At 43.2% G+C, this 25,623-nt stretch overlaps 1 protein-coding gene across 1 annotated transcript in view; it reads left to right on the forward strand.

Moving 5' to 3' along the window:
- Positions 1-25,623, forward strand: part of TGFBR2 (transforming growth factor beta receptor 2) — a gene marked incomplete at its 5' end in the record, with an annotated part of 245,809 nt that overhangs the window by 161,974 nt on the left and 58,212 nt on the right. Inside the window, 4 exons of the mRNA XM_082258911.1 lie at positions 13,276-13,426; positions 17,220-17,410; positions 21,993-22,061; positions 24,349-24,520. Coding sequence (XP_082115037.1) covers positions 13,276-13,426; positions 17,220-17,410; positions 21,993-22,061; positions 24,349-24,520 — 583 coding nt within the window. The remainder of the gene's footprint in view (positions 1-13,275; positions 13,427-17,219; positions 17,411-21,992; positions 22,062-24,348; positions 24,521-25,623) is intronic.

Raw genomic sequence — 25,623 nt, forward strand, 5'->3', positions numbered from 1 at the left:
TGCATACAAAAGCATGCAAAAAAGATATTTGCTTTGTAATTCTGCTAAAATATATGCAGAGCTATGGGGAGCACTGGTGAGACAGTGTTTATAAGGCGGAGCATTGTACATGCACGGTTTTTAACTTGCATGTTAGAAGAGGATACTTTAGCTCTGCTTTAAAATATCAGTAAAGCAGAAACAACACTTGCCTAAGAATTATATAAAATGATTGACAACATTGACAGCAATGCGTATTACTTAGGTAACTTGTTTGTGATGCGTAGAGATATCTACAAGCACCAGAGTGGCAAATACAGTTCTACAGTTACATTAGATGCTTTCAGTGTTAAAGAAAAAAAAACCCCCTTAAGCTTCAGGTTACTGTGGTTTGCTGCTGGTGCTGCTAAGCTGTGTTATCCAAACAGTTCAAGAGAAAGTGGCTTTCATGGCGTTCCTGTTTGTAATGTCTCCTGCGCCCCACCCACGCAAGTCAGCGTGTAGCTGTGCGTCACTCTACACACTGGCAAATTTATAGATATGAGTTATTGCCAAATAGAGAGGGGAGATTTCAACATCTTGCCTTTGTGAAGTCAAGCAACGTTTGGTAGGAGAGAGATATCTGTTCATATAGCTTTTAAGCATTTATATACTGAAGCTTAATTAACAATTATTCTCCTAACTTAATCTGAATACCACCCCATTACAGTCTTCTGATCTGGAAAATGAATCATCTGCTTTCTAAAGCCTACAAATGTGCAGGCATGGCCAATGCAATTCATCACTGTTGCACGTCAGAGGCGTAACTAGAACCTTCAGGGCCCTGATGCAAGTAACCATGAAGGGCCCCCCAGACCCCTGGCCGGGGCCCTTACCTTCAAGCCCAGGGCTCTTCCCACTAATCCTGGGGCTCTTTACACTCGTTGCATGGCCTTTTATTACGGTCCCGCAGCAGGATTCTTTCACAAGTTCTGCAGTGGGCCCCCTTCCTGCAATCTTGTGGGCCCACTTCCTGCAATCTTGGGGCCTCCCCACAGTGGTGCAATGCCAGGGTCCGGTCGCAAGTGTGACCTTTGCAATCCTGGAAGTTCACCCACTGGTTTGCTACCGGGCCCCCTGCAGCATGGGGCCCGGTAGCGATTGCAACCCCTGCAACCCCTGTAGTTACGCCCCTGATGAAAGCTCCTGGGTCCTCAGCCCAGGAAATATATAGCCTTTCCTCCTCCCGCACACTGTCTCCTTGTATACTATAAGAACTATAGGAACAAATTATACGTGCTACCCTTTCTTACCCTAAGGTAAATGTGACCCCGGAAATAGCCTTACCTTTGGGTTTTCACTTTTTGATGCATGAGACCAAGTTTGGTTTTCAGCAGCTGTCACAGTACAAAAAAAAATCACTTGTTGAGAACAAGTAATCATGTTAGTCAACAGATAGGGAAACCATCCTCACAAATGCAGTTGTGGTTTAAAAACTTAATGAAGAAGTGACCTCTGTCCTGGTCAAAAGTTTGTATATAAGACACAAGGGGATTGATTTCTTAAGGTCAAATATGCTGTTTACTTTAAAAGGAAAATTCCCTTAGCATAGTGAATAAGGTGAAGATTTGGAGACTTCCATCATGCAGTCACATGTAAACAAAATATTTTTTTTTTACTTTTTTATTTTGCTTTCATGTGCTTGGGTATTCTTTGCAAAATGAATTTTCACCACATCATTACGCTAAAAACAAACTGAAAATTCAAAAAGAGAAGTAAACGCTCTATTTGCCTTCAGGAAATCAACCTTTATGTATTATTTTGTGAAATTATGCCAACTGAGATCTTTCAACGAATGTAAAAATCCAGTTACAATTTGGTTGCATTTGAATTCTATTGATTGCTGTATAAACAAGGCCAATAACAAACCTTGATACAATTGAGGTATATTCCCCACTACTTAGTGTAGCCACTATAAATCAACATTTTTTTACACAACAAAAGATTCCCAAAGTGATATCTGTTATCTTCGACAAGAGCACCTTACAAGTATTTCACTTCCAGCCATGCTCTCTTTCATTAAAACCCCACCCAATAAGGAATGAGTCACCTCTCATTTTGTGTGAATTTCAGCCTCATTTCAGCTCGAGCTATTGAATTATGTAGGGGCATGTGTCAATGGGCTTTTGTTTGTGTGTGCTTTGCATTTCCATATGGGATTGCAAAAAACACTTGGAGTAGGTCAACTGAATGTCAAAAGGAAGTCAACTGCAGTTTAAATGTACCTGTGAATGGATTTTGCATTCAGATGATGTCTAAGGCCCCAGTCACACGGGCGAACCCGACCGGATCCACCTGTCAGTTTTTTAGGCAGACCTGATTGGACCATCCTCTCCCCTCTATGGAGCGGTGGATGTCAACGGACATGTGTCCATTGGCACCCGCCGACATCCAATCCTCTCTCTCCATAGAGTAAAGCAGGCTGTGTCCGTGTCTGCTGTGCGTAGGGAGAGTGGACACAAACCTGTCATCTGCCTGCTTAGCGGGAATCAGCAGAAAGATTCCCCGTTGAGCAGGCAGATCTGCTGGTGTCCACCCATCTGAAAGGGGCCTAACTGATGCCATTGACATAGGGACCTTAACTGCAAGCTTTTTGACTACAGGCGGTAGAGAGTGAAAATGTGAAAACGAGTCAAGAGCTCTTACTGCTGTCTGGGTAGAAAAATCAAAAGAGTTTATATACTATAACTCATATTTACCTTACTAAACAAAAAGAAAATGTATATTTTAGTCCCAATTGTTGGAAATAAACAAAATAGTAAAACACATATAATTACCTTTATTTGTTAATACAGTAAACCCCCGCTCCATCACAGTTCAGTTTTTGCGGTCCCGGTATATTGCATTTTTTTTTTGTAATGTTATTTTACTATATAAATCATTAAAAATGAAATATTTTTGTGTTTTCCATAGCTCTTGCTATGTCTCTCAGTATCTTTTATGTGTTTAAATGAGTTTCTATTGTTTTAAAAGTGTGTTTAAAGACCTTAAAAGGATTTTACACGTACAGTGGCAGTAAAAAAAACATGCCTACAATGCATTTTAATAGGGCTTTTCTATTTCGCAGATTTTCACTTTTCGCGGCTGGGTCCGGAACATAACCCCTGCAATGGAGGGGGGTTTACTGTATATATATATATATATGAATCTTATTGGTGTAAACATCACTTATGCAAAATGTAATAGAAATATGATAGTGTGCAGTACATAAATACAGATGAATATGCCATATTGGGCTGTAGAATGGCAGGGTAAATAGTAATAATAATAAAAAATAAATAAATAAAACAACCCACGAAAACAAAATAAATGTAACACTGAATATTTCAACTCCTCTGAAACCTATGAAAATAGATACACCAATTTTGTAGATAACAAGTGTCATACTGATGAACTCAAGAGTGCATTATACATAGAATTTGCAGACATCTGACCATCTATCTCTAGTCATAGTCTATGCTGTGATTAGAACTGTTATCACTTTGGGATTTCTGCTTCCTGATTTGTTTTGTGTGGTTTGTTTGTTTGTTTAGCTTATCTGGTAGTAGTTTCCCTAGCTGGGTTATTTATCTGTCATATCACATATTTGCAGCTGTCTTCTTGAACAGTAGTTGAATATAGCAGTGCACGTTCCTGTGACCCTCCTATTGCTCCCACTTTGATGCAGTAACTAACAGGAAACATGAGCCCTGTATCAAATGTCACCAGAGATTTTACTGTTACATCCGGCTCATTAGTATACATTTTTCGCCTTGCTGACATTTCATTCGCTTGCATTTACGGTTTCTAAATGTCTGTGGAGATCATCAAACTGTAACATTTAGAGCTTAGTGGAAAATATGTCTTTTCTCAGATTGTGTTTATATTGTCTTATGGAGCTAATAAATCAGCATTGCATTCACACCATTTAACCCTCACAGTGTACTTTGTGAAGTTTTTTAAATAGAAATATGGCATTTACAGACTGCTAACTACACTCATCTACTGTGTAATGATTTTGCATTACAAAATGGCTTATTTATTACAGCAATGCAATTTCATGGATACGCAATAGGACACAAATCCACTGCAATTCCACCTGCCTCTCATTTGCAAGGGATTTACAGTGTGTGTTTGTGTGTAATTGTGACCCCTGCTCACAAACATCTGATTCGATTTTAGGTTTTGCAGCATGCATTTATACAACCCCATTTCCAAAAAAAAAGTGGGACGATGTGTAAAATCTACTTTAAAACAGAATGCATTGGTTTGAAAATCTCATAAACCCATATTTTATTCATAATAGAAAATATATCAAATGCCTAAACTGAGAAAATGTACCGTTTTAAGAAAAAACGTAATTTTAAAAATTGATGGCAGCAACCCCCTCAAAAAAGTTGGGATAGGGCAACAAAAAGCTGACAAAGTAAGTGGTACTAACAAGGAAGAGCTGGAAGAACATTTTGTAACTAGTTAGCGTAATTGGCAACAGGTCAGTAACATGAGTGGGTATAAAAAGAGCATCTTAGAGAGTCAGCGTGTCTCAGAACTAAGATGGGCAGAGGTTCACGAATGTGAAAAGCTGTTATTTAACAATTTCAGAATATTGTTCCTCAACATAAAATTTTATCATATTCGGTAAATATATTATCATCAAAAGATTCAGAAAATCTGGAGAAATCTGTGCACAAAGGACAAGGTCGACAAGGTAGAAATGCAATATTGGATGCGCGTGATCTCCGGGCCCTTCAATGGCACTGCATTAAAAACAGGCATGATTATGTGATGGACATAACTGTGTGGGCTTAGGAATACTTCCAAAAATCACTGCTTGTCAATACAGTTCACTGTTCCATCTAAAAATGCAGAGTACTCTATTATGCAAAGAAGAAACCATCTCTGAACATACTGCAGAAACACCACCATCTTCTCTGGACTAAAACACATTAAAAATGGTTTGTTGCAAAGTGGAAAACTATTCTGTGGTCAAACGAACTTCGCAGAAACCCTTGGCATGTCTGTGGATGCGTGGGACACTGAAACACTAAAATATTGCTTCCTGGGATGTGATGTACAAATCTGATGAGACAACAGGTAGCTGGATTTACATTGTCCTTACTAAGATGAGAATTCTGCTCTTAGGGGCAGTGCTGAATCAAGATGGGACTCAGGTAAGTATATACAGTATAAGGGGGGCTGGGGGGAGCTGCATATAGAAGTTTTTTTTTACATTAATACAGAGAATACATTAAGGTAAAAAAAACTTCTACCTTTAGAAACACTATAACTTTTATGTCAGCCTAAATACAGGTTCAAAATAATATTATTTTGACACACACACATTTCATACTGAGAATATAAAAAAATATATATATATATATAAATGAATAAACCTAGGTAGAAGATAAGAAGATATGTCTCTACTGTTCTGAAATACATGAACTGGTAGTTCACTTTTTACAATTCTCTCAGATACATTATTAATAAAAAAAATACTGAAACCAGTGGCGGCTGGTGCTCAAAATTTTTTTTTTTTGGGGGGGGGGGGGGGGCGCAAACAGGTCTAATCTAAAATATATAACAAAATCTAATAGGCATTGCTTTGCGGCCAAAAACACTGTAAAAAATTGCGTGACTTTGAGGTCACAAAAGTGTGAAAGGGGCCTTCAGTAATCAAGGTATAGTGTGCCCCCTTCAATGCAGAGTGACCACAGCGTGCCCCCTTTCAATTCACAGTGACCAGCGTGCCCCCTTTCAATGCACAGTGACCAGCGTGCCCCCTTTCAATGCAGTGACCAGCGTGCCCCCTTTCAATGCAGAGACCAGCATGCCCCCTTTCAATGCAGAGTGAACAGAGTGCCAAGCCAACGGCTTAAAGTAGTTGTAACCCTTACAGTTTCCAGTTGGGGGTTGTTTATGATAATGATGGAAACTGCGTTCCTTGCTGTCATTTACCCAATGGATTGTCGGCTCTTGGGTCCATTTTGGAGTATCTGTAACCGCTTCAGTTCCCAGTGGAGGGGGGGGAGTGGTTTGCATTTAATGTTTACAATAATGATGCTGTGTACCTTGCTATTATTTACGTAATAGATTGTCAGCTCATTGGTCCATCTTATAGTAGTTGTAACTCTTACAGTTTCCAGTTGGGGGTTGTTTATGATAATGATGGAAACTGTGTTCCATGCTGTCATTTACCCAATGGATTGTCAGCTCTTGGGTCCATCTTGGAGTACCTGTAACTTTTTCATTATCCAATGGGGGGGGGGGTTGCATTTAATGTTTATGATAATGATGCAGACTGTGTACCTTGCTATCATTTACCCAATGGATTGTCAGCTCTTGGGTCCATCTTAGAGCACCTGTCTCCCAGCCTCCTATGTAGACCGCAGGCACCGTGTATGGTAGACACATTACAATGTAATTTGTTGTACAGCAGAGGACCTGGTTGGAGTATGAATGATGATCCCAGAACTCTAATGAGTATTGATACTCAGGAGCTGTCATTGGCAGACTGGTGCAGCCATAGGGGGGCATTTAATTGATATAAAAGGTGTGGGGGGGTATTTTATCATGCATGGTGAGTCCATCCTATAGCATGGCCCCTGCAGGTTTTGCTCATACCACTCGCTATGGATTCGGTGCATTTCCAGCGGAGGAGCTCTCCTCCAGCGCTGCATGGGACCTTCACCGATGCCCAGATGTGCACCAGACTCAGGGAGCGTCACACAATACACCCTGCATCACAGCCGGAGCCTGGGGAAAGTATGGAGTGCGCGTCTCCCGGGCACACCATCACTAAGATAGGCTCAGGCTGCGCGCTGACCGTGTCTTGCAATGGATGCCCCCCCCCCGAGACACTTACCTGAAGCGGCGTCATCTCTTCAGTCCCCGTGTCTCCTCGAGTCCTCAGTCTTCCTGTCTCCTCCTCGGCCAATGGCATGGGGTTTGCCTTTCGGCCAATCAGGAAGGTCTCGGACCCACTTCCTGATTAGCCAGGAGGAGGATCCGTGTGACAATAGCAAATTTTTATTCGCTATTGTCACACAATGGGTGGGCTTGGGGCGCACTGCTCTGCGCCCCGGGTCCACCCCTTGCTGAAGCCTATTAAAGCCTCTGGCTCTAATCAGGTGATGTAAAAAAAAAAAAGCCCCATTGAACTCCATGCGTCCGGTGCCCCGCATGTAGATTAAGGGGGCCGGATGCATGGATAGGGGGGGCGGCGCCCCTGCACCCCCAACGCACTGGCTGTCACTGACTGAAACAATAGCTTAACATGAATTAATTGAATTCAGGAAAAGTTGGGAAATATATTTTGAACAGAGTAAACACATAAAGATGAAATTCACCCTACCAAGCTAAAATTAAAATTTAGTGTATGTAATTTACTTTGTAGTCCAGTGGTCTGCAAACTGTGACTCGGGGACTAGATGTGGCCCTTTATTTTTCTTTAACCAGCCCTCAGGACTCTGCCACTGGCACCAACAATGGGGCACTATTCCTTACACTGGCACCAAGAATGAGGCACTATTCCTTACACTGTCACCAACAATGGGGCACTATTCCTTACACTGACACCAATGATGGGGCACTATTCCTTACACTGACATCAACAATGGGGCACTATTCCTTACACTGACACCAACGATGGGGCACTATTCCTTATTCTGACATCAACGACATTTAGAGACCCCTGCTTTAGTTAATGGAGTCCAGCATTATCTTCCTTCCAGCTGAAGTTCTCCTTTGCCACTCTGCTGCTGTGCTGCCATCTTTAAAAAAGTTCCTGTGCATGTGCAGATAAACCAAGGGTTTCTACCAGTAGATAAGTGCCTGATTTTATTTTGTTAAAGCTAAACTCCTGGCAAGCAGCTAAATACACAGTTAAAAAAAGCACATACTATGTGGGAGCTGTGTGACCTACAGTTTACATAGTTCCTCCAGACTACAAGGCCAAGTGGTGACCTGACCTTTCTCATTTGCAACTAAACTGTATAGCCTGCTCTGGCATCAGGATCAAGGAAAGGAAGCTCTGTGTAAGGTCTAAGTCATTTTGGTCAGTGCTTACACATGGATGGGGACCGTCTTCCCACCCCATGTGAATGTTCAGGGTTAGTCATGGTCAATCATCAAGTAATAGCACTGTCACATGAGAGGTGAGAAGAAGTTACATTCTTCCAGCAGCCAGAAGGGGGAGTGTGTGCTGCTGGGGAGAGGTGAAGCATTAAGGCCCCTTTCACACTAGTGCGACTTCAAAGTCGCGCGATTTACTGCGATTTTGCCGCGACTTTTGCAGCGATTTTGACTGGCCTTGAATGTCTTTGGCCTCAAAATCGTGCCAAAGTAGTGCAGGGACTACTTTAAAGTCGGTGCGACTTCAAGTCGCACTGATATGAATGGGGCTCATTGAAAATAATTGAAAACTACTTGTCATGCAATTTTGCGGTCCAAAATCGTGGGACAAGTCGCACTAGTGTGAAAGGGGCCTAAAGCAAACCTGTCCTAACTATTAGGGTTGTCAACCATTCAGAAATATATTGAAAGTCCATAAAGTATTGAAACTAGTTAAAACTTTGCATGCATGAATAAAATATGTATATCTTAGCTAAACCTCATACTCTACTACAATGTTTTTGGTAAACGCCAGACAAATATTGCTTTGTGTCTCATATTGTTCACTATTGGTTGATGCTATCCTGGCCCGCATTATAACACAATATAGCCACTTGTTATAATATCATTAGTAAAATGCTACTTATGAGAGGCTAATTCCGTATTAGAATATACTGTTATTTTGGGTAGTTTGTTCGTTTTATGGTCATGTGTCCTTTCACTTACCATTCACTGTTGGCCTTTTAGTGTGATTAGTGGCCTGATTAATGGCCATATTGTGAATTTAAAAAATCCCAGATCTAGTGGGACTGACTTAGAAGTTGAAGTTTGTATCATATTTTTTATGTTACCTGGGATATGCTAGAGGGTGTTGAAGGATACGTGCAGGAACCGAAAGTGTGAGTGGTTTTACATTCTGATAGCATTATGCCAGTGGCAGAACTATCAGGGGCGCAGCAGTCGCACTTGCGATTGGGCCCTGGAGTTCTGCCACTGAAGGGGGGGCCCGCTCTCTCCCGTTCTCCCACCTTGAGGGGCCCGCCCATTCTGGCTGTTTAGGGCATCGCCCTCCTGCCCGTCTGTTCCGCCATGCAGGGGGGGGCATGCAGCCGGCCGCTGCGCGCGCGGGGGGGGGGGGGGCGGTGGCTGAGCTAAGTAGCATTCTTTTCACTGGAGCCTGGACCGCCCCGCCTATCCTCTCCAAAGAGAGAGAGAAGCCAATCTATGTGTGGAGGCAGAGGTGGACACTGACAGAGTCAGGTGACCAGCTGACACCAATAGAGTGAAAGGGGGAGGAGCTCTTCCCTCTGCAAGGAGACCCGTGACACACAGGCATCTCTGAAGGTACAGGAGCACTGAGGGGGAATTGATGACCAAGTAGGTAGCTTCCAAATGTCAGTGGAACGGATCCTATCCTCCACCACCTTTGCCTCTTACCAGTCACAACCCCCCACCACAGATCGAATCCCTATTTCCCTCATCACCTGTAACAATCCTACAGGCTCACCTGAGTCAGAGCACTGCTGGCCGGAGGTAGGAGTGGAACCCCATTGGCAAGGACCGCAGGCAGGTAGTAGATGCAGGAAGTCTGGCAGAGGCGTGATCAGACAATCCGGGTTGGTAGTACTCTGATGAGGACACGGGTTCACCTGAGGTGCGGAAACTAAGTGCTAGCTGGTTTTCACTAGAGCCCCTGATGGTGGGGATAGACTGCGCTGCAAGCTAACACCAGGTCGCGGTCTTCAGGATCACCTAGCCAGGCAGAGTGCAGGTTCGGTACGGAGGCGGATGAGCAGACAAGGGATAACCAGAGAGAAGTCAGACGAGCCAAAGGTCGGGGCAGGCAGCAGTAAGCATGGTCAGACAATCCGGATCGGCAACAGAGGTAGCAGTTCAGTAGGTAGGGACAAGCAGAAGAGTAGTCAGTAGTCAATTCCTGGTCAGCAGTGGATTTGTGGTAGTAGGCAAAAGCAGCAGGTGAGGAGAAGCTTGATCAAGGCTCAGGAGCTCAATAATCAGCAAGCTTGAGTGCAAGTGGCTGGACTTATATAGGGAAGTACCAGGTCTGGGGAATCAAGGGTGATGAGCAAGGCTTGGCAAGACTAAGGTTGAAATAATAGGCTTCAGGGAGGAATGTCCAGAGAGGAATGTCCAGATAGGAATGTCCAGAGAGGATGGTAGCCTAGTAAGCAGGGCTACCGCCTGGGATGTGGCTGGTCATGGGTTCGAATCCCGACATCACCTCTACAACAGAGGCGATGGGGGATAGAGATAAGATCTGTGGTGGTGGTGAAGGAGGGTGGCACCCCCACTGCCACTAATCCATCTCCCCTTACTGTCGATGGTGCCACCCCCCTCACCACCACCGCTGCAACTAATCCCAACCCCCCCACTGCCACTGATCCCACCCCCCTTCACCACCACTACTGCCACTATTCACCCCCCTCACCACTGCCACTAATCCCACTCCCTTCACCACCACCACCACTGCCACTTATCTCACTCCCTTCATCACCACCACCGCTGCCACTAATCACCCCCCTCAGCACCACCGATCCCACTCCCTTCACCACCGCTGCCAAAAATCTCACTCCCTTCACCATCAATACCGCTGCCACTAATCACCACCACCGCTGCCACTGATCCCACTCCCTTCACCACCACCGCTGCCACTGATGCCACCCCCCTCATCACCACCACCACCACCACTGCCACTAATCCCAACCCCCCCACTGTCACTGATCCCACCCCCTTCACCACAACTACTGCCACTAATCACCCCCCTCACCACCACCACCGCTGCCACTAATCCCACTTCCTTCACCACCACCGCTGCCACTAAGCTCACTCCCTTCACCACCACCACCGCTGCCACTAATCTCACTCCCTTCACCACCACCACCGCTGCTACTAATCATCCCCCTCCCCACCACCACTGCCACCGATCCCACTCCCTTCACCACCGCTGCCAATAATCTCACTCCCTTCACCATCAATACCGCTGCCACTAATCCCACTCCCTTCACCACCACTGCCACTGATCCCACCCCCACTGCTGCCACTGACCCCACTCCTTCATCACTACCACTAATCCCACTCCCTTCACCACCACCGCTGGCACTGATCCCACCCCCCCTCACCACCACCCCTACCACTGATCAATCCCCTCACTACCACCACTGCCATTGATCCCACCCTCTTCAGCACCACTGCTGCCACTGATCCCACTTCTTTTTCTCACCACTTCTGCTACTCATCCCATTCCACCATAGCTGCCACTGATCCCACCCCCCTCACCACCACCACTACTGCCACTGGCCACGCCCCTCACCACCGCTGCCACTAATCCCACCCCCTTCACTGCCACTGCTGCCACCAATCCCACCTCTTTTCCCCACCACCGCTGCCACTCATCCCAACCCCTCACCACCACCACCACCGCTGCCACTGATCACCCCCTTCACCGCCACCACTGCCACTGATCCCACCCCCTTCACCACTACCACTCATCTCACCCCCTTCACCACCACTGCTACTCATCCCATCCCACCACCACCACTGCTGCCACCAATCCCACCCCACCACCACTGCTGCCACCCATCTTACCAGCATTGCTGCCACTCATCCCATCCCACTATGCTGCCACTCATCCCATCCCATCCCACCACTCATCGCATCACTGCTGCCACTCATGCCATCCCACCACCACTGACACTCATCCCATCCCACCACCGCTGTCACTCATCCCATCCCATCACTGCTGCCACTCATCCCATGTCACCACAGCTGCCACTGATCTCATCCCCCCACCACCGCTGCCACTCATCCCATTCAATCCCCCCATCACTACCACCACCGCTGTGATTCATTCCAACCCCATGCTCCAGGGGGTTCATGCCTCACCCCTGCACACCTGGATAGGAGGGGTTTCTTGCACCGGGGCCCTGAAGGTTCTAGTTACACCTCTGCATTATGCATATTTATTTTGCTGCACAGTTATAATTTTTACATTGCTTCCAGCCCCTGCTTAATAAACTGTATCAGTTTTTGAAGTGGATGGATGTGTATTAGTTTGGGGCAGTTTTAGGGGTTGTTGAATTCAGGTGGGGTGCAGGAAAGCATGCAAAATTGTGCATTATCCTGAGCAGCACAAAAAAGCACTACCTTCTACAGATGCACGTGGGTACCATTGATTCCAAATGGCACCCCCTTGCATCTAGCAAACGTGTGCATTTGCACCAGCCAAAATGCATAGAACCGCAGTACCATATGTTTTGGTTCAATGCTATTTCAAAGTATCCTAAAAACACAACATGCAGGAATAAACAGAAAAAATTGAAGCACAATGTCTTTCATTCATTATTTAAAATATGTAACACATATACTGTATATATATTTTTTTCTCTAAAGTGTTTCTAACAGGTATTATTTTCTCAACATAATTGGTTGATGCAGGTTGCTATATTTTGCACAAAGGTGTGTTGATAACATGTGGCTTGCTTGTTGGCAGTACATAATAGCATACTTGCCAACTATCCCTTTTTTCCAGGGACAGTCCCTGCAAATAGGAGCCTGTCCCAGGTAATTTATATTGTCCCTGGATGCGCCTGTTAATCAGGCTGCCCATAAATGTTACACAGAAGCAGTGCAGCTGAATGGGAGAATTATTCCAACTCTGCTACTGTGGCCTTAAATTTGAAATTCCCTTTTTAATTTCCTGTAATTCTCTCTATATTGGAGTAGACTCTATTATCTGATAAGTAGGCGAGATTAATTATGCAGAGTGGGTGGAGCTTCAGGCAAGTGGGTGTGGTAATTGATAGCTGTGCTGCAAAGTGTCCCTGGAAATTTTTTTTAAATGTTGGCAACTATGATAAAAGCTCTCCAATATGACATCTGAACACAGGTTACCCTTCCACTATGACATTTATTATATCTCACACAGACAATGCAGCCTTTCCACAGTTCCGAGACTGATAGCGTTGTTCTTTAAATCTAAAATAGATAGATTGGTGTCTTTATTCAATCTTACCAACTATGCAACTATATGTAACGTAACTATGTGAAACTAAATTTGCAAATTCATGCTTAGAAGTTAGGTGGTTTTATATTTTTATATGTGTATGTGTATGCGTATTATATTTAATTAATTGTTTTCATTTTGTTTAGGTCCACCAGATTTTTTGAAGTTCCAGCATCGAACATGTGCATTTTGTGATGTGCTACCAGCAACATGTACACAAACGAAAGGTCACTGTGACAGTTCCTGTGAAAGGTTGTCATTTTGTGAAAATCAGGAAGAAGTGTGTGTAGCTATATGGTAAGTAATGCATGTTTTGTTTTTATTTTTGTTTTCCCTTTATGATTGACTTCCCCCCCTTCCGCTGCCTTCCGCGGCTCTGCCCGGGTCTCCCGTCCCATCGGGAGACCAGAGCAACCAGCTGGCGCATCCGCCGGCTGGATGGAGTCCCGATCTAAGCTGGATGCAGCTTAGATCGGGTCTCCGATGACGTAACCCGGAGGTGGCGTCCATGACGTCACATCCGGGTTACTCGGCTGCTAAAGGCGCCAGATTCAAAAAGTGACTGTATTCAGAAATGCAGTTTTTGGCGTTTTGAATACATGGAAGTGTAGTGGAGGGGTCTAGGGTCTTTTAGACCCTCGATCCCTCCATAAAGAGAACCTGTCACTGCATATTGCTGTCACAAGGGATGGTTACATTCCTTGTGACAGCAATAAAAGTGATCAGATTTTTTTTTTTAAATAAAAAATTAAATTAAATAAATAGGGAAAAAATGTTTTAAAGCGCCCCTGTCGCCTTGAGCTCGCGCACAAAAGAAAACTCATACAGAGCGAGAGCAATAATTCTATAAAAAGACCTCCTCTGTAACTCTAAACTGGTAACCGTTAAAAATGTTAAAGTGTCGCCTATGGAGATTTTTAAGTCCCGCTTGTCGCCATTCCACGAGTGTGCGCAGATTGTGATCAGATTTTTTTTTTTTTTAAAACCTGTGTTAAAATTAAAAAACAATATAAAATAAATAGGAAAAAAAAAGAATTTTAGCCGCCCCCTTGGATGTGAGCTTGCGCACGAAAGAAAACGTATACGGAAGTCACGCCGCAAATGAAATTGCTGTTAAAACCACACATGTAAGGTATCCCCGCAATCACCAGAGTGTGAGCAACAATTTAAAAAAAAAGAGCTACACTCTAACTCTAAACTGGTAACCGTTAAAAAATTTTAATACGTTGCCTATGGAGATTTTTATTGACCCAAGTTTGTCGCCATTCCGCGGGTGTGCGCAATTTTAAACCGTAACATTTTGGGTATCTATTTATTCGGCGTGACATCATCTTTCACAATATATAAAAAAATGGGCTAACTTTACTGTTTAGTTTTTTTTAAATGCAGTGAAATGTGATTTTTCGTAATTTTTCCAAAAAAATGGCGTTTGAAAGACCGCTGTGCAAATACCGCATGACAAAAAATATTGCAATGACCATCATTTTATTCTCGAGTCTTTGCTAAAAAAATATATATAATGTTTGGGGGTTCTAAGTAGTTTTCTAGCAAAAAATACTGATTTTAACTTGTAAACATAAAGTGTCAAAAATAGGCTTGGTCCTTAAGTGATTAATGCATTCAACAGGATACAATACACAGTTTATTTTTAAACTTTTAGCCCAGTTGTCAGAACTCGAGCCAGAACCAAACATTTTAACATTTATCAAAGACCCCCCTAACTCAAGGGTGTCAGCACCACATAAAGTGTGTGCAACGGGCGGAAGGGAGAGAGATCCTTTTTGCGCAGAGTTGCCAGAGTCCTTTTATAGCTTCCTAGCAGCCTTTCTGCATATTCCATGGAATCTGATTTGCACAATCCTGATCCCTTATGAAAATATTTAAAGGGGCCATTACACCGAATACCCCTGCGCCTATACACAGTAATTTAATCCTGCTAAATCCTTCTAGCCTAGGGGAGGGGGGTGGCCACAATCCCAAGGAAGTGGGCCCAAAGGTTTGTTGCCCACTTTAGCCATTCTGCATGTTTTTCCCTTGATAAACAATGTACAGTATGTTTCAACCCACTAACACTGCGTATCATCCACTTAGGAAGCACTTAGGCCTTTAATACAAAAAAAAAAACATAAGATAGTACAGTACGTAAGATCAATTTATAAATAAAAAGCAAATAAACCACTCTAATACAAAAAAGTCTAGGTTTGTAATCCAGGTCTTACCTGCTGAGCAATCTTCTCTTTCTGTAACTGCAGGACAGTAATGTTAAGGTAAATGTCACTGCACAGAACAGTAAAGCCTAGTACAACCCCAGCGGGTTGAAAGAAAAAACGCTGTACTAATGATCCAATGTTAGTACAGTGATCTCCTCCACTGAACTGTTGTGTTCTGACAGGGGGATGGATCCCCCCCCCGCCAGAACACTCTGATCAGCTCTCTCAGCCATTGGTTGAGAGCAGTAATCGGGTGGGGGGGGGGGGGGTTCGGTCAGCTGCTGGTTTTCCACCTTGTTCGTCCAACAGAAACCAGCCAAAAGGCTAGCTTCTGTCAGACCGGCTGACACACACACAGGCCGATTGTTGGCCGCTTTTATTGAACCGGCCAATGTCTCCTGACTTTCGGGCCATGTGTACTTGGCATAAGTTATTCACCTATGCCATGTCAGATTAAAGGAGGTGGGGGGAGTCCTCATAGATTTAGCCTATCAAAGGAAAGAGGAAGCTACCAGCAATGTAAAGAGCGGTTTATGAAGTGTTTATTTATAAAATTGCATTTTAAAGTAATTTAAAGCGGAGTTTCGCCCTCCCAAAAAAAATAAAAGTCAATAGCTACACATACTGTAGCTGCTGACTTTTAATATTAGGACACTTACCTGTCCTGGAGTCCAGCGATGTCTGCACCGCAACCAATGTTTCCATCGGCTGTCGGGTGTTCCCGCCGTCATTGCCGGTCAGGGAACCCAGCCGTTCCCCCCTCCCCCCTGAAAGGTGCCAAATGTGCCACCGGAGGGAGGGAGGAAGCAAATGAGCAGAAGTTCCACATTTGGGTGGAACTTCGCTTTAAGAAGAAGTAATTTTACAAGAAGCTTTGGGCTAATTAACTAGAACTCATTATTGCAGACCATAGCCTCTGCCTTTCTATAAACCAGGCTTAGGGGTGGCATAACACTGTACCCCAACCATAAATATAATGTACAGTATATGATTATTCCCTGTGTTTTCAGTTGGCAGCAGACTACTCATCCACTGTATGCTAGTGCCAAGTCAAGACATGTTTTCTAATTATTTACCCCATTCTAAAATGTAAAAAACTAAACTAATAGTTTAATAGTTTACTGCAACATTCACACAACTAGGACACCCAACATTAGAGGTGATTTATCCTTCCAAAGCAAATACATCTTTGCCCACTGGTACTGACTAGTATTCCAGTGTTTTCTCTTCTTCAGTTTCTTTCACTCAGCTAATGTGACCCAAGTACTGATGAAGAGGGGCAAACAAATATGCTGTGCAGGCACCCAATGTTTTCCTTATCAACTAATGACATCATTGTAATGTTGCACAGTGAAAACCTGTTGCTTGATCTAACCGCTGGCATGTATACAATTTTGGGGCCGTTTTTAGGCATTTCGCCAAAGCACCCCTAAAGAAACCTGAAGGCACCCTGTGATACCATATCCCATTAACTGCTGCACTATTTATCAATCATGCTGTCTTTTTAAGACTGTAGGACTTAGCATTTTGCACTGGGGACACAGATAGAGCAAGAACACTGACTCTTGACTATAATACCTATAGTAAACAATGGGCAATTATCCATGTGCAGTGCCTTTGCAGTAGTTCACCACAGAAGATGCAACAAATTCGCTGAACATGTCCTGAGATTTTGGATTTTCTTTAAGCAATTTACAGATTCTACAATGAATGTGGTATATAAGTGACTGGAGTTAGACTAGGCTGAGTATTGAAAGTCTTATCCCCATGATTATCTGGGTATCAGCATACTTACATTTTACTAATGTGGCGTATACCTTCATGTAAATACATAATTGCCAGTCTGTTGGTTCTACAATTATATTCTGTTTTATTTGTAGGAGAAACAATGGTTCTTCTGTCATTGAGGAAACACTGTGTCATGACCCTAGACTGAAGCTGTATGGACACAAACTGGATGAATATAACACCTCAAAGTGTCACATGAAAAAGAAGAATCATTTGGGACAGATAATGTTCATGTGCGCATGCAATAGTGATGGCTGTAATTTTGAGTTTATTTTTGAAAATGGTGGGTGCCATTTGTGTCTGTGAGCCCTTTTCAAATATCAATTGTTCCATCTATCTATCTATCTATCTATCTATCTATCTATCTATCTATCTATCTATCTATCTATCTATCTATCTATCTATCTATCTATCTATCTATCTATCTATCTATCTATCTACCTACCTACCTACCTACCTACCTATCTATCTATCTATCTATCTATCTATCTATCTATCTATCTATCTATCTATCTATCTATCTATCTATCTATCTATCTATCTATCTATCTATCTATCTATCTATCTGTCTATCTAAGCAGTTTCAGCTGCTTTGGTGTTAACAAAATTAACAACAGGTGCACTAGATAGGCAACAATGAGACAACCTCCAAAACAGGAATGGTTTTACAGGTGGAGGCACTGACATTTTTTTTCCCTACTCATGATTTCTGACTATTTTTCACTAGTTTTGCAATTGGCTAGGGTCAGTGTCACTACTGGTAGCATGAGGTTATACCTGGACTGTATAGCGATTGCTTAGGCAGTCCAACTCCTCCAGGATGGCACATCAATACGTGCCATTGCCAGAAGTTTCCCTGTCTCTCCCAGCACAGTCTCAAGAGCATGGAGGAGACTCAAGGAGACAGGCAGTTACCATAAGAGAGCTAGACATGGCCGTAAAAGGTCCTTAACCCATCAGCAGGACTGGTATCTGCTCCTTTGCGCAAGGAGGAACAGGATGAGCACTGCCAGAGCCCTACAAAATGACCTCCAGCAGGCCACTGGTGTGAATGTCTCTGACCAAACAATCAGAAACAGACTTCATGAGAGTAGCCTAAGGGCCCGACGTCCTCTAGTGAGCCCTGCGCTCACTGGAGTTGATTCTAAGTGTGGTAATTGCATTTGAAATCTATTGCTATTAACCTACATCAGGCGTTCAATGGAGCTTTTCATGCGAGTGAAACAGTGAAAATCATTGTAAGGCTTCAAAAACAAAACAAATCCATCAGAGAGATAGCAGCAACATGAGAAGTGGCCAAATCAACAGTTTGGTACATTCTAAGGAAAGAAGAACGCACTGGTGTGCTCAGCAACATAAAAAGGCCTGGACGTCCATGGAAGACAATAGTGGTGGATTATCGCAGGATCCGCTCTATGGTAAAGAAAAACCCATTCACAACATCCAGACAAGTGAAGAACACTCTCCAGGAGGTGGGAGTATCATTGTGAAAGTCTACAATGAAAAGAAGGCTTCACGAGAGCAAATACAGAGGGATCACCACAAGGTGCAAACTATTCATAAGCCTGAAGAATAGAAAAGCCAGATTAGACTTTGCCAAAAAAACATCTAAAAAAGACAGACCAGTTCTGGAAAAGCGTTCTTTGGACAGATGAAACCAAGATTAATATGTACCAGAATGACAGGAAGAAAAAAACAGCTCATGATTTAAAGCACACAATGTCATCTGTAAAACATAGTGGAGGCAGTGTGATGGCATGAGCATGCATGGCTTCCTGTGACACTGGGTTCTTGGGGTTTATTTATGATTAGGGATGGGCTTGATATTCGAGTTGAACGTCACTCAGGTAAACCACCCCCTTCTGGGTCACGTGACGTCAGAAGAGGCGGTGCCACCGTGATGTAACCGGGTGTCCCCTCCCCTTGCCTATAAAAGAGCTGTCGTAGCTCAAGCGCCTCATTCTCCGGGAGGCCTCTGAAGAGGCGTGAGCAGTTTTGATTTTTTTTCTATATTTTGGGTGCGGCGGGCGACGTGATTGGCAATGGATTTACATCGACGGACACTATTTTCTTATTTTTACTTTTGAATTAAGGACTTGTTTTTTGTGGGGGGTTTTTTTTGTACACTTTTTTGGTGAATGGGTAGGGATACGATGTACCCGATACCCATTCACATGGGGGGGTGGGATCTGGGGGCCCCATTGTTAAAGGGGGCTTCCAGATTCCGATAAGCCCCTACCCGCATAACCCCACAACCACAGCCCAGGGTTGTCGGGAAGAGGCACTTGTCCTCAACAACATGGGGACAAGGTGCTTTGGGGGGCACCCCAAAGCACCCTCCCCCATGTTGAGGGCAAGCGGCCTGGTATGGTTCAGGAGGGGAGGGGCCGCTCACTTGTCCCCCCCCCAATCCTGGCCAGTCAGGCTGCATGCTCAGATAAGGGTCTGGTATAGATTTTGGGGGGGTCCCCACGCAGTTTTTTTTTCATATTTTGGCGTGGGGTTTCCCTTAAAATACATACCAGACCCGAAGGGCCTGGTATGTACTGGGAGGGGGACCTTACGCTGTTTTTTTTTTGTTTTTTTTTATCTGTTCATTCATTACAGCCGCGCACATGTTTAAATTACATTTTTTCCTTTAGAAAAAATGTAATTTAAACATGCTCACGGCTGTAACGGGCAACAGGCTACAACGGGCTACATACATCGTATAAATGTGCCACTTTGCAAGCACATTAAGGGGACCCCCCAGGCATGACATTTAAAGGAATTTTTCATTTTTATTGTTTCACTTTTAGCATCATTAAAATCATTGCTCCTGTAAAAACGATAATTTTAAAAAACATTTTTTTCCTTCATACATGTCCCCCAGGGCAGTACCCGGGTCCCATACACTTTTTATGGCAATAACTTGCTTATAACCCTTTTAAATTAGGACTTTTGATTTTTCATGTCAGCGTTTCGTAGACTTTAATAGAGTTTGCATGTTCGCTAGAACCTTTTCCCTGTTTGAAATGTTCTGGTGCGAACCGAACGGGGGGGTGTTCAGCCCATCACTATTGATGATGTGACAGAAGACAGAAGCAAAATGATGAATTCTGCAATGTTTAGAGATATACTGTCAGCCCAAATTCAGCCAAATACAGCAAAGTTGATTGGACAGCGCTTCACAGTACAGATGGACAATGATCCAAAACACACTGCAAAAGCAACCCAGGAGCTTTTGAAGGGAAAGAAGTGTAATATTTTGCAATGGCCAAGTCAATCACCTAATCTCAACCTAACTGAGCATGCATTTCACTTGCTGAAGGAAAAACTAAAAGCAGAAAGTCTCACAAACAAAGAACAACTGAAAGAGCTACAGTTAGAGTCTGGCAAAGCATCAGGAAGGAGGAAACCCAGTCTTTGGCAATGTCCGTGGGTTCCAGACTCCAGGCAGTCATTGCCAGTAAAGGATTTTCAACAAAATATTAAAAAGGAAAATTGTATGTATGATTATATTAATTTGTCCAGTTACATTTTGACTTAGGGCTCTTTCACACGGGCGGTCCGATCAGATCCGCCTGTCAGTTTTTTAGGCGGATCTGATCCTCCATGCAGCTCTATGGGGCAGCGGGTGTCAGCGGAGACCCCTCCGCTGACACCTGCTGCCATCCGCATCCGATCCTGTGCTGAAATCTGGATGGATGGAAACCCTATTTTTCCATCCGTTCAGTAATCGGAGCGGAGCGGATCTGATGAGAGCGGACAAGCGGTCCGCTCTCATCCGATCCCCCATAGAGGGCAGCGGGTGCTGAGACACCTCCCTCTCCGCTCTGCAAGCGGAGACGGAGCTGTCATCCGCCGGCTCAGCGGGGATCGCGGATCGATCCCCGCTGAGCAACACGGATCCGCCTACGGAGGCTGTACTTGATATTTATGTTCAACCCCTTGAATTATAGCTGAAAGTCTGCACTTCAAATTAATTTGGATTGTTTCATTTTAATTTTATTCTGGTGGCATACAGAGCCAAAAGCATGAAAATTGTGTCTGTGTCCAAATATATATGGACCTAACTGTATACTTTTCCCAACTCGTTTAAAAGCAGGCGATTCAGTAAATGACTCATTATGTATTAGAAAATGTTTTGCTTAGTTGAGCACTGTAAAATTATCCTTATAATTATTTGTGTGTAAGTCTAATTTATAATATATTCCCAAATAAAGCTAAATTCCAGGCACAAAACGTTTTACTAAAGAATACTCCTCAATAGCCACAATGGGTATAAATCCACTTTGTGTGCAGCAAATGCCTTTGCAAATCTGGTTATTTCTAGTTCTAAAAGTAGCAGTGATGTCATCGCTCTGCTGCAGAGACCAGAGCTGAGGGAGGGATCCAGCAGACCCTCCCTCTATTGGCTGCCTGCAGATAACTACAGGAGGGCAAATACAAGACCAATCACCCTGCATAAGGAAAGAGGGCAACAGTCACTGGTCTTGATGATAGGAAACTCATGCACAAGGGCAAATTTCCACTCTGATTTACTGCACAAATCTGGATGAAATACACAAAGCTCACTAGGATATAAGTGAAAATACACCTACCTCTCCTACCTCTTGTATTTAAACAATGCTTGCTTAACCCGGACTTAAGAGCATACACAATTAGTAAATGTAGTATTAGGTAGAAGTAGGGATGAGCTTTATTTTATGTACTGTCACACGTAGTAAAATAATTAGGGACAGCCCTATCTTATATTATTTTACAGTGCTTTTTGAAGAGGAGTTTTAGCAATTCATTCTTGAATAAGTATGCAACTATTACTACTAACTAGTCTTATTATTTTGTTTCCTATTTTCTTCCAACATGTCTTTTTATTTCTGCAGCAACAGCAAAAAAACATCATACAGAAAACATGAATCACAAAGGCATAGATGAAACCAATAGTTCTAAAGGTAATGTTTTATATTGTTACAACATATTGTTACCATATAATAATGTATATAGATCACCTTTGACAAACAGTTTTGTTTAGTTTTTGTATAATGTTAGCTATGAAGAAAGTTTGGAGTTTAAAGTGATTGTAAAGTCAAAATATATATTTTTTTTAAATGACAAACATGTTATACTTACCTGCTCTGTGCAATAGCATAGCATTTAGCAACCCTGAACTTCCTGTTCTTGGGTTTCCCACCGGTGCTGCTGGCTCCTCCTCTACTCTGTGCACCCCCATAGGAAGCTGCTTCCTCTAGGGGCATGCATGTGGGCTTGATCCCAAGCTAAACTGCCTGCATCCATAGATGCATTGCTCCCTCCTCACTTTATTTGACTAACAGCAGCAGGAGACAATGGCTCCCGCTGCTCTCTGTCCTTGTGGGAAGAGGGATAAAAAAGAGAACACTGTAGCCGACACAGCGCTGGATCCATTAGTAGAGCTCCACCCAAAAGGGAAGCTCCACTTGTTTGCACCCTCTCTCCACTGCCACATTTGGCACTTTTTTTTCGGGGGGTGGGGGGGGGTGGTTACTGGTTTTAACAGGTACCCACTCCCACGTCTGGCTCAAATCGCCATGGCCAACTGAGACAGGAGTTCGCCTCCCCCTCCCTCCTCCTCTGGAGTCTATGTAAGCCCTATCCAGTCTCTGATATACCCTGTATATTAACCCCTCCCCTCCCTAATAATGCAAATCTGTGCATTAACCCCTTCATTTGCACCCTTCTACTGTCTGTGACCTGTACATTATCCTAATTCCTATGTGTGTGATCTCTACATTTACTGTATCCTGTGCACCATTAGCAAGTCTATTTTTTTTAGCCCCCTCGATACGAGCATGTTTCTTCACTTCCAAAAATTAAAAATTAGAACAGCTTGAGGTTTCTAAATAGCAAAAGGGATTATTTCTGTGGTTTTTGTACTGTGCGGAAAACTTTTTTGTTTTCTACATTTTGGACTTTTTTTTTTTCTTTTATTCAGTAAAAAAACAAACAGTGGATATTGAATGCCATCAAAAAGCCTCTTTAATAAGTACTGAATTGAACAAACAACACAATAGAAAATGTGATCTGTCTCGAAAGAAGGATAAAAAAAAGAATTTAGGTACAATGTTACATAACAGAGTACATTTCAGTCAAAGAATCATGGCTCTGAAAACTAATCAATGGCCTGGTAATGAAAGGTGAAACATGCTGCTACTAAAGTGGATAATAAGTTAGCCCAAAAACTCCAAGCTTTTTTGTTTTATTTTGATAGAATAAGGAGGATTATAATCCTAGTCAGGTTTATTACTGCTGTCTGTGCCTCCTCTGAGAAGATTTATGCCTTTATGTGTCCGTGTGATCATGCTCACTGGAGCATAAAGTGATGGGAAATCCAAACTTTATAGTCAACCCTGTAACAAGAAGTGAGGGTAAATCTTCCAATGGTAACACCTGCTCCTGTGACAGTTGTCTTCCTGTTACTTTTCAAAAACTTTTCCTCTCACTTCTTGTTTCATCTCAGGACAGGAATGAAATGGAAATCTCCCCCAACCGGACTCATACAGAAGAAAATGGGGCTTGACCACTTCTCTACACTATCCTAAACTAAATAAAATGGCTATGCATACACTTTAAAAATGGAAAGCAGTTATTATATTGTTGGATAAGGATTATACAGAAAATTTGTATTTTTAAGTAAATTAATGACCTGAGAAATGCAGAATTCTAAGGAAGTAACTGTTGGAAAATGAGTCAAGTTATGAACATATTAGCATTACTAGTTTGCCAAAAAAGACCTTACTAGAATTTAAATGTTTAACTGGAATCTTGAGCTTGAATCCCTACATCTGTTTGCGCAGATGGCTATTGGACTTGGTGAAATTGTGCTTTTTGTGCATCCTTTTTAACTATAGTGTTTGACTTAGTATCCTGAGGATTTCAGTCCACCAAGCCATCAGTCTACTAACCCAATCCTCCCTATCTGATATTGCAAGGAATGGTCTCCGATTTCCTTTTGTCTTGGAAATATCTTTTGAAAAAATTATCTATCTATCTATCTATCTATCTATCTATCTATCTATCTATCTATCTATCTATCTATCTATCTATCTATCTATCTATCTATCTATCTATCTATCTATCTATCTATCTATCTATCTATCTATCTATCTATTAAAACTAGTTATCCATACTGTACTGTACACAGTTATACTGTAGAATACAGTATTTTTGAATCCTGGCTCACTTTAATATATTCTTCTGTAGGTAAAAAAAAAACCTGGGAAAGTGAACCTGGAGGGAAGGTGAAAGTTCCAAAATTGTGCAAATTTTGTGATATTCTGCCATCAACATGTTTGATAAGTCATGGGAATTGTACGAGCTCCTGTGAAAGAACTTCCATTTGCGAGTTTGCTGATGAAGTGTGTGTAGCAATATGGTAAGGCCTAGATTTAATGTTTGATTTTGATTTTTCTACTAGTGAAAAAAATGCATTAGCATTTTAACTGAATTGATAGTATGCTATATTTATTACAATACATATGGTTCAGAGTAGTTTTTTTTTTTAACTACCTTGCGCCCGCACTATAGCCAAATGATGGCTACAGCGTGGACCTAAATTGCTGGGAGGGCGTACATTGACATCCTCCCATGCACGAGTGGCCTGCGCGCTCCCTGCGGAGAGGCCTGGCTTGCTCTGTGATCAGTGAGTCCATGAGACTTGCCTGATCACAGATTGGAGTAAGGTCCCGCCCCCCTTACCACATGATCAGCTGTCAGCCAATGACAGCTAATCATGTGAAGTAAACAGCAGCCGGCGATCAGCTGTTTTTTTCTCCTCACACTATTAGTGTGAGGAGAAAAAAAAACGATCACCGGCTGCTGTCAGAGGGACATCGGTCCCAAAGAGGAGAGGGGCATCTGTGCCCACCAGTGCCACCTACCAGTGCCCACCAGTGCCACCTACCTGTGCCCACCAGTACCATCTACCTGTGCCCACCACCACCCCCTACCAGTTCCCACCAGTACCACCTACCAGTGCCCACCAGTGTCCACCAGCGCCACCTATCAGTGCCACCTATGAGTGCTCACCAGTGCCACCTATCAGTGCCCCATCATAAGTGTCACCTACCAGTGCCTATCATTGCCCATCAGTGCCACCTATTAGTGCCCATCAGTGCCCATGAGTGCTGCCTATCAGTGCCCTTCAGTGCAACCCATCAGTACCACCTATCAGTGCCGCCTCATCAGTGCCACCTTATCAGTGCCTATCAGTGCAGCCTATCAATGCCCAACAGTGCAGCCTATCAGTACCCATCAGTGCAGCCTATCAGTGCCTATCAGTGCCCATCATTGCCGCCTCATCAGCGCACATCAATGAAGGAGAAAAATTACCTGTCTGCAAAATTTTAAAACCAACTATAAAAACTGTTTTTTTTTTTTCAAACTTTTCGATCTGTTTTTGTTTGTTCAGCAAAAAATAAAAACCCCAGTAGTGATTAAATACCTCCAAAAGAAAGCTCTATTTGTTTGAAAAAAAAA

This window comes from Pelophylax lessonae, assembly GCF_965119305.1.
Source record: "Pelophylax lessonae genome assembly, chromosome: 5".
NCBI lineage: Eukaryota > Metazoa > Chordata > Amphibia > Anura > Ranidae > Pelophylax > Pelophylax lessonae.